This window comes from Quercus lobata, chromosome 8 (assembly GCF_001633185.2).
Source record: "Quercus lobata isolate SW786 chromosome 8, ValleyOak3.0 Primary Assembly, whole genome shotgun sequence".
In the NCBI taxonomy this organism is placed as follows: Eukaryota; Viridiplantae; Streptophyta; class Magnoliopsida; order Fagales; family Fagaceae; genus Quercus; species Quercus lobata.
In genome coordinates this window covers 50,979,100-50,989,484 of record NC_044911.1, presented here as the reverse complement: position 1 = coordinate 50,989,484, position 10,385 = coordinate 50,979,100, and the positions used below count along the sequence as shown (strand labels likewise).

Here is a 10,385-nt window from a genome sequence, read left to right as displayed (position 1 = left end):
CAGTGGTTATAATATCCTTTGTGGTACTCCAATGGTTCGAACTCTACCTCCACCTCTCCACTATCTATGATCTCAACAAATACATTGATCTCTACATCCAAACACTCATTTGGGTTTTAAATGGGGTTGCCAGGTTAGGCTATTCAAAAATTATATAATACTTTGAAAGTACAATAATAATGTACTACTAAGTGCCCGTTTGCACTATGATTTGGCTGAGAGCAGGACCACCTTGCTAGTTGCTTCATGGACAAGAATCCAAACACCCCATCACATTACGCAATACTCATTGACAGCTTCAGAGAAAGAATTACAAAAGAGCAGAAGGGAAGAAAAATAATCAATGGAGACTGAAAAGCGCTTACAATAGTCCTTATATTTTATTTTTATTGCTTTTAATTCCTATCTTGAAAAGTGTTTCTTGTCTTGGTCCCTGCCATTGCATCAGAAATGGAGAAACCTGACGTGGCAAACGGCAAAAATAAATAATATTAAATTAATGTCCATGTGGCCTAAATTAATAATAAAAAATATTTTTTGACATTAAAAAATGTTATGTTAGTATCTAAATTAAAAAAAATTAATTTATACCACTGCACATCTTTAATGTTATGGTCACTTCACAAATATAAGTATTTGTAGAATGTGAGGGTAAGGACCGAGGTTCAAGTCTCCCGCATGAAACTTCACAACAAGCTCTTCTTTGCTTCCAAGCTCCAGTCTCCTTATCTAGTTTCCGTACTGGGTTTTTCTTCCCACCGCAAACGGCACCGTATGCTGCTTGTTTATGAGTTGATGCCGAATGGGAATCTTCAGAACGCGCTTTTGAAAACTAAAAGGGTCGAGCTTTTGGAGTGGAGGAGGCGATACGATGTCTTTCTTGATATAGCGAAGGGGCTTGAGTATTTGCACAGTTTGGATACCCCTGTGATTCATGGGGATATTAAGCCTAGTAATATTTTGTTGGATCATTTTTTCAAAGCCAAGATTGGGGATATTGGGCTTGCTAGAGTGAAATCGGAGAGTCAGAATCAGTGTGAGATTACAGTGGTCGATGATGGTGGAGGATTGGAGGTGAAGAAGGATGGTAATGGAGTTGAGGATTGTGGTTCAGTGGTGGAGGAGACTGAGAGCGTGACTACATTTGAGGATTTCAGTGGTGCTGTTGTGGGTCAATCACCGTCGCCGGAGAGTGTTCTTCGGGTTGAAAATTCGGTGGCTTCTCCGGATCCGGGTTTTTTTTTGGGGTTTGTTGGCGATCTGTGGTCAATCTGTGGTTTTGTTTTGTTTTTTTTTTTTTTAGTTTGTGTTCTTAAATCTAGATTTGTGTTTTTGTTCTTATTCAAGACACACTTAAATCTTAATTTATATGATTTTTAGTTTTTAATTCTGTTTTTAATTTAGATGTTACATGACATTTTTTAATGTCAAAAAATATCTTTTATTATTAATTTAGGCAACGGGAACATTAATTTAGTATTATTTATTCTTACTGTTTGTCACGTTAACTTTCTCTATTTTTGATGTAACGGCAGAGACTAAAACGGGAAGCGTTTTTCAAGATAAGGATTAAAAGTGATAAAAATAAAATATAGAGACTAAAATAGAAATAGCCTGAAAATGTAGGGACTAAAATGTGGTTTCTGCCTACAATATTTTATAAAAGAGTTGGACCACCAGAGTAAGAGACAGAGAAAAGAAAAGAACGGGTTGGCCAAGCTAATGGCTAATCCCTAATGTCTAATGGCGTAGTTTACACTGTGTGCCAAACATTAATGTAATAGTTAGGCATATTTCGCAATTTATGCAAAGCATTGAAAATGGGATCTAAAACTCGGATTTGATGTATTCCTAAGATGACAAACACATTGTTCCACAATCTTCAGATGGTGTCACTGTCTGCAATTGCTATGCGGTAAATGTAGCATTTATTAGCACCAATATATATGGGTATTTTTTGCCAAATATTCAGTTTTTGCTATAAAAGAAAATTACTGAAAAGTCTATTACCAAAATTATTTAGTTATGTAGCCATTTTTAGAACTCAAGTTTGCAACTCCAAGTGAAAATCAAGTTTAGTAAACTCAAGTTTCAAGTAGATAAGCGCTCACATGAATGACATGGTATTTTAAAATAAAATATTTTACGTGAAAATCGAGTTCCACTAAACTGGCTCTAGAAGTGGCAGTCTGGCAGACTTGAAATGGACACTAAAAGTGATGACATGAACATTGGATCACAGCACAGCTCACTCAGAAACACACAGAAAAATTGTCCACAAATGAGGATTCGAGTTTGTGCTTGTGTTTGCTTATCCACCAACATAACGTGCAAAGTTTCCCTTGGAATGAAAGCTTACGGATGCGCATGAAACACGAAAAAGAATGTCTATGGATAGTGGCTAAAAAGTAGAAAAAGGCCATTATTAATAATTATCTGCCAACCCATGTTTCTCCAAAAAAAAATCTGCCAACCCATGTATGCCTAGAATCATATGGCTCCCCAAAATAGAGCTAGCTGGTGTGGTCTTGTGGGTGGAGTAGGCTTGGACTCTATTTCTAGCCCCTTCCCTTCATTTTAGTACGTTATCTTTGTATCAAACAATAGCAAAGTTAAAAAGTATGAGTGTTTCTGGTGGTATTGCAATAATATTGTTGTCACTTGTAGTTGTAGACATGGAGTTTCTAGTAGTAGAGTTTATGGGATAAAGAGTTTTAACTGAAAATTTGTTTAGAGTTTTTGAGAGTTTAATAAATTGTGAATACTGAATACAACTTTAACATTAGTTCTAAAGTCCCCACCTTAAAACTCCAAATTTCGACTCTTGCTTCATAAAAGACTACAGAAGAGTTTTGTCAGACTTAAAAAACTCTAACCAGACAGTGTCTTTTTTTTTTTTACAGAAAGAATTCTAAATCTCTTTTCTGAATGCACAACTAGACGAGCTCCAAGTAATTAGTCCAATGTTGAAAAGTGATGTTTACACAAATCTATGTTGAATTCCCCATATTTTGACAGAACTATGTAAATATTTAACATTGTATCAACTTCCTAATTATGGCCTAATTCAACTAGTTTACACCATAGTCATGGCTAGTGGCTACCTTCCTAGGCAATGAATCTTGCTAAATTGGATTGCTGATTACGCTTCTTACCTGTCCTCTCTGTCTCTTTCAATTGAAAGTGTGCACTTATGAATGTAAAAAAAGGTGGTGATAGAGATATTTTTTCCCTGAATGGGAAAGATATACTTTCTATTCCTATATGATAATGAGCTCAAGTTGTTTAAGTGAAATCACCTTTACTCACCTATAAAAAGATCCTCTTTCCATTCCTCATCCTATACATTTTTATTCTCATTCTCATTCTCATTCTCTTGGTCTTGGGGTTCAGCAAGGAAGGTAGTGTACCTTTGCTCTCTTTATGATTTTGGTTTCTACTCTCAATGTGTAACTGTTGTTACACACGTACACTTCTATACACAATCCGTACACACACACAAAATTCACGATTTTAGCACAAGTTTTGCTTCTGTGCAAGAGTGTGTGTAATAAACACCACTCTTAAGGAAAATGGGGTCGAGTTGCATAAAAGGGTGTTAATGGGTGTCTTGTGGACAGATGTCTATTATTGTTTCTTTATGTTTTGCCGGGGGGTTGTTTCTTTAAGTTAGACATGCGCATCCTACTCACAAACCCCACAAAATTAATCCAACCTAATTAACTTGACATCTCAAGTTAGTTTTTCGTGGGTTGATGGGTTGAAATATTATTTTGAGTCTCAAATTGTGTTGGATATACACACACACAGATATATATATATATATATATATATATATATAAGTTTATTTCATTATCTTTATTTAGTTTTTTTTCTTAGTTTGATTTATTTTAATATTTTGAGAATTCATTATGATGAATTTGAAAATTTGGAATATAATTTAGGCATATTACGTGAATTTTAATAGTTTATAAAAAAAATACTAATATAGTTTTTAAAAACTCAATTTTTTATAAGGCATGAAACATAGAAGCATAACGCACTAACTCAGCAACTTGACCCATGTGAGTCAAGTTAGGTTAATTTCAACATATGTGGTGGGTTAGGCTAGGTTGAGAATTTCTCAACTCGAAAAGATTGGATATTTGGTTGAAAAAAAAAAAAAAAAAAAACCCTCAAATCCAACCCACTGACAAACACACACCTACTTGTTGTCTCCAATGATGCTAGAGGTTCTATAAAGTTTACTACATTAATCTTACAAACTAATATATCAACCAATAAATACAAAACAAAACAAAAGGTTAAAAGTGTATTTGTTATGATGTTCTTTTGTCAACTTGTAAGCCTTTTATGATAAAATTTGTAATACTTTTTTTCTTTAGGACATGAGTGTCACTAGTGTGATTTCCCCTATGCATGTAGTTAATGTCACTTTTTTTGAGAAGGTAGTTAATGTCACTTGTTGGCCAGAATAAGATCATCTCATTATTTCATGATTATGGTTTTTAAAATAACATATATATATATATATAAATATATTTAACCATATAAATGGTGTTATGTTATTTAAAATTTTAGATGATGTATATCATTTGAATTTTATATTTAATCAAAATCATGAAATGGAGAGAATCATTTCCCTTAGAGCCTCCACTGGTCAATCTCCTTTTGGACCTTGTGTAACATTTATATATTATATTAATTCAAGTCTATATGAGTTTAGATTAACTTTTTTTTCTTTTAGTATCTTTATTTATTTACTTATTTACAGCTTTTTAAAGCATATAGTATGTTCCAAGCTTAATTGTATCTTTGTCAAATTTTCAATAAATAAGCTTTCAACTAATACTCATCTACCTGGAATATATATATTCAACTACATGAATCGCATTTTGTCCTATGTTTTATTTTATTTTTTTTCCTGAATTAGTTCTTGCACACAGTAAATAATTAACTTACCAATAAACATGCTCTTACAAATCCATGTTCTTTTGATCTTTCACAGTCATCATGGTGCTTTGGACACCCTTGCTCTTTCTGGCATTCATGGCTACAACTTCAATTGCCTCAATGGACAAACAGACATACATAATTCACATGGACAAGACCAAAATCACTGCATCAGATCATACTCTAGGCAATGCCAAACCATGGTACGAATTGATGATGGACTCGATGCATGAAATTTTATCTCAAGAGGAAGAAGATATGTCACCCCTTGAGCTTCTTTATATCTATAAAACCTCCATTTCTGGTTTTGCTGCCCAACTTTCCACAAAACAGGTCCAATCCTTGAAAAGACTCAATGGCTTTCTCTCCGCCACTCCTGATGAAATGCTAAGTCTTCATATCACTCATACCCCTCAGTTTCTTGGCCTACATCTTGGCGAAGGACTTTGGAATGCTCCCACATTGGCTTCTGATGTGATAATAGGCATTGTGGATACAGGAATCTGGCCAGAACATGTTAGTTTCAAGGACTCAAGCATTTCCCAAGTGCCCTCTCGTTGGAAAGGCACTTGTGAGGAAGGCACAAAGTTCTCAGTTGCAAATTGCAACAAGAAACTAATAGGTGCAAGGGCCTTTTACAAAGGGTACGAGACCATTGTTGGAAGAATCAATGAGACAATGGATTACAGATCCCCTAGAGATTTCAATGGGCATGGGACACACACTGCCTCAACTGCTGCTGGAAATCTTGTGCACAATGCAAACTTTTTAGGCATGGCAAAGGGTTTGGCTAGTGGTATGAGCTATACTTCAAGAATTGCAGCATATAAAGCATGCTGGCGAAGAGGCTGTACTAATTCAGATCTATTGGCAGCCATAGATCGTGCAGTAGCTGATGGAGTCGATGTGCTGTCACTCTCTTTAGGAGGTTTCTCCAAGCCATATTATAGTGATAATATTGCAATAGCCACATTTGGGGCAGTCCAGAATGGGGTTTTTGTTTCTTGTTCTGCAGGCAATTCAGGACCTTTTAGTTCGTCCGTTAGCAATGCTGCACCGTGGATCATGACCGTCGCTGCAAGCTATATTGACAGAAGCTTTCCAACAACAGTGAAGCTTGGGAATGGGAAAACTTTTGAAGGGTCATCTTTATATTCTGGCAAGCGGACAAAGCAACTACCACTTGTATATGCAAGCACTGCAGGTGGGCAATTAGCACAGTTTTGTATAAATGATTCCCTAGTGCCAAAGCTTGTGAAGGGAAAGATTGTTGCTTGTGAGCAAGGAATAAACAGCCGGGTGGAAAAGGAAGAGCAAGTAAAAAATGCAGGAGGGGCTGGAATGCTATTGCTTAATGCTGAAATTTATGGCGAGGAGCTGCTTGCTGACTCTCACACTTTGCCAGCCACTTCTTTAGGAGCTTCTGCAGGAAAAGCCATCAAGAACTATGTGCGCTTGAACAAAAATCCAACAGCTTCAATTACGTTCAGAGGGACAGTTTATGGCAATATTGCACCAGTAATGGCAGCATTTTCATCTAGAGGACCAAGTTTGGTTGGACGGGATGTGATCAAGCCGGATATAACTGCACCAGGTGTGAACATATTGGCTGCTTGGCCACCCAAGACTATCCCATCCTTACTCAAGAATGATACAAGAAGTATACTGTTCAATATAATTTCAGGTACCTCAATGTCTTGTCCTCATGTTAGTGGCTTAGCTGCACTTCTTAAATCTACACACAAAGATTGGTCACCTGCAGCTATCAAATCTGCTTTAATGACCACTGCTTATGTACTAAACAGCAAAAGGGCTCCAATAGCAGATATTGCTTCTAATAGCTCTAAGGCTGCCACACCTTTCGCATTTGGCTCAGGCCATGTTAACCCAAAATGTGCATCTGATCCAGGTCTGATCTATGATATCACATCTGAGGACTACCTAAATTATTTGTGCAGCCTAAATTATAACTCTACTCAGATAGCTTTACTATCAAGGGGGAATTTCACTTGTCCTAACAATGCATTTCTTCAGCCTGGTGACTTAAACTACCCTTCTTTTGCTGTGCTGTTGGATCAAAATGCCTCGAACACTAGTGTGACATACAAGAGGACAGTGACAAATGTTGGGACCCCAATGAGTACTTATGTGGTGCAAGTGGATGAACCTAACGGAGTATCAGTGACCGTTGAGCCTAAGTGTTTGAAGTTTGAAAATTTGGGTGAGAAATTGAGTTACAATGTGAGGTTCAATGCATTGCGAAGAACAAAATCTTCGAGTAATTTCTCTTTCGGGTCTTTAGTTTGGATGTCTGAATTTTATACTGTTAGAAGTCCAATAGCAGTAACTTGGCAATAATTTGAAGTTAGTGCAGGTTTTTAAGTTGGGACCTTGAAGTATTTTGAAGAAGAAAGGAGGAGTGCTTCTGTGAAATTCACGAAAAGTTTTTATTTATGTATTGAAATTCCAAGTTCATGTTATGTATTTAGTGCAATAGGAATACGCGTTTAATTGAAAAATGATTCAATGTCCCAGTAAGGAGCTGAATCAGTTCCTGATGAATACTTTTCAAGGGTTGACTATTTCTAAGTTTCAATGTTTCTAAGTTTTCTACACTATGGGAGAAGATATCAAAAAAAGGAAGTCAAGAAATTGGGTAATACATTTTCTAGGGTCAATGGAGTGTGAGCCAATTTTTCAAGAATTGAAAAAAAAATTTTATTTTTTTAGAAGAATTCAAGCATGGAATTTGATAAATAAATACTTCAATCCCTTAAACCTTTTCGCTTTTAATAAATAAACAACATTTTCCAAGCATTGATTTAAAGCAATAAATTTGCATTGAAGGCAAGAATCAAGATAACATTTATCTTGGATTAGCCTTCTGGTTTAATTTTTTATTTATTAAAAATTGACAAACATTAATTTACAAAAAAGATACAAGATTAAAAAAAATATTTGTACATAAACAAATATACTCAAATGAGATTAACCGATCAAACTGTCACAAATTCTGATGCATACGACAAGTGGGCAACCTTACGCTAATACTAGATTCCCGAACATTCATGACCTGTTGATCTTTTCTTTTTTATTGAATTTGACCTTTTTGCTGTGAAAGCAACGTTTACCAGCCATTAAGAAATATTTCTACCAATCAATCATAGAGAACTATTAGAATCTACAAAATTTTTATAACAAATTATTTGTAGAAAACTATTATTATTGATTTGAATTTAAATTTACTATTTAAATTAGTACCTTTTTTTTTACCTGTAACAACCAATAATAATTTGTTACTTAAAATTTATTATGAAAATATTATAGACATAATATTTCTAAATTCTATGTCGGAAGTTTGATACACAATCAAATCCATCGAACAAAATCATCATTTTTTTAATACCTAATCTTATATTTTAAAAAAAAAAAAAAAACAACAAAAACAAAATCTATCTGTACCAATGAAAATGTGAAAACTATTAGGTAGCTTCCCTCACAAAAATGGTACTACGTAGGATTGAAAACTAAAACCGCAACCGGCTAAACTGGTAATTTTTAGTTGTGAATTGAAGAGAGAGAAAATTAAAAAAAAAAAAAGACAGGTAAAAAAACCCAAATATACCGGGTTCTCCGTGTTGCCGTTGCACACGTTGCCAATACGAGGAAAGAGTGTTTTTTCAGTTTCAGTTTCAGTTTTCTTTCCCATCTCTCTGAAACTCTGTCCTTCCTTCTTTCTTCTTCTTCTTCTTCCTCGATAATCGAACCTCCTTAAGTTATCACTTTCTTTAACATATCTATATTTTTTGACTTTCTCTTCTTTTTTGAGCTTTTGGGGATTTTCTTTTTCTTTTTTGGTTGTTGAATTTTTCGTCAAATCCCATTTTTGATTCTACGTTTTTTTTTTATCTTTTAATAATATAAACTCGTTTTGCAATCATAATCCTCAAAAAGCGGATACCATTGTCTCTTTCTACCTTTCCTTTTGTCTCTTTGATCGGTTTGTTGTCAACAATATTTCAATTTGATTCTGACCCAGTTGATATCTTCTGTAGTATATTGTGTTACTAAGATTCAAGAACAAGAACGATTATTCATCAATTGGCATTGTAAAGAAACAAAATTTAGTTTTTGTTGATGGATAATTATGGTTCATCATCTTCATATCCACACCACAATCCCTATGCATACCCTCCTCCTCCTCCTCCTACTTCTGCATACCCACCACCACCACCACCAAATCCTGATCCATACCATACTCCTGCTTATCCTTACCAACACAATTCCTCACAGCCTTACCCTTATGCATACCCACCACCACCACCATCACCATCTTCAACCTCCCATTCAGGCCCTTTAGACTATCACCAACCTCCACCACCATCGCCATCTTCAACCTCCTATTCAGGCCCTTTAGACTATCACCAACCTCCACCACCATCACCATCTCCAACCTCCTATTCAGGCCCTTTGGACTATCACCATCCTCCACCTATCTATCCCTATCCATATCCTGTTGCTTCAGCTCCCCATAGTGCTCCTCAACCATCCCTTGAACACCATAGTAGTTTCCAATATGGTCCCTCTCATTACCCATATCAACAATCCGGTCCATACCCACCTCCCGAAAGCCAGCCTCAAGTCCCTTTTCGTGCCAATAGCTTCTCAAATTATCACCAGCAGGACAGTTCCAGTTCCATAGGAACTGGATCATCTTCAGATGTTTATAGTGCCAATGATTCCACCCCTTCTCGCCCTTCTGCATATCCACCTCTGGATGATCTTATTAGTAATATGCACTTGTCTGATAATCACTCTACTGCCCCTGCATCACACCAAGCGCCTACAGTGTCACCATTGACAAGTGCCCCTCCTATTGCAAGGTATGATAAACCGGGGGAACTTTATAGCCATTCTAACTCGTTTTCGAGCAGTTATGGGGCATCTTATTCAGCTCAGTCTGATTTGTCTAATCATTCTGTTTATGGCCACACAAGCTCATTCAATGGGTCTCAGCATAGTCAGTCCTTGCAGATTGTGCCACTACAGAATAAAGGATCATTGAAGGTGTTGCTCTTACATGGGAATTTGGATATTTGGGTCTATCGTGCACGTAACCTTCCGAATATGGACATGTTCCATAAAACTTTGGGGGATGTGTTTACAAGATTGCCAGGGAACGTGAGCAACAAAATTGAAGGCCATATAAATCATAAAATCACTAGTGATCCTTATGTTTCAATCTCAGTATCAAATGCTGTAATTGGGAGGACTTTTGTGATTAGCAATAGCGAAAACCCTGATTGGAAGCAACATTTTTATGTTCCTGTAGCGCATCAAGCTGCTGAAGTGCATTTTGTGGTTAAAGACAGTGATGTTGTGGGGTCACAGCTTATAGGAGTTGTGGCAATTCCAGTGGAACAGATATACTC

At 36.1% G+C, this 10,385-nt stretch overlaps 2 protein-coding genes across 3 annotated transcripts in view; both read left to right on the top strand.

Moving 5' to 3' along the window:
- Positions 1-3,361: 3,361 nt before the first annotated feature.
- On the top strand, positions 3,362-7,535 carry LOC115957712 (subtilisin-like protease SBT1.1). The gene is made up of 2 exons (XM_031076025.1): positions 3,362-3,401; positions 5,009-7,535. The coding sequence occupies exon 2, from the start codon at positions 5,014-5,016 to the stop codon at positions 7,309-7,311; it is 2,298 nt and encodes a 765-aa protein (XP_030931885.1). The 5' UTR covers positions 3,362-3,401; positions 5,009-5,013; the 3' UTR covers positions 7,312-7,535.
- A 1,070-nt stretch (positions 7,536-8,605) lies between these two features.
- The window catches only part of LOC115957659 (phospholipase D gamma 1-like), a 33,815-nt gene continuing 32,035 nt past the window's right edge, over positions 8,606-10,385 (top strand). Inside the window, exons 1-2 of one of the 2 annotated variants that reach the window (XM_031075962.1) lie at positions 8,606-9,836; positions 9,951-10,377. In XM_031075962.1, coding sequence (XP_030931822.1) covers positions 9,091-9,836; positions 9,951-10,377 — 1,173 coding nt within the window. In that variant the 5' untranslated portion in view covers positions 8,606-9,090. Of the gene's footprint in view, positions 10,378-10,385 lie in introns of both variants that reach the window. The other variant, XM_031075959.1, reaches the window with a different exon arrangement.

What these genes read in the sequence shown, in the direction of transcription:
- LOC115957712 (XM_031076025.1), top strand. Translation starts at nt 5,014, where the DNA reads ATGGTGCTTTGGACACCCTTGCTCTTTCTGGCATTCATGGCTACAACT.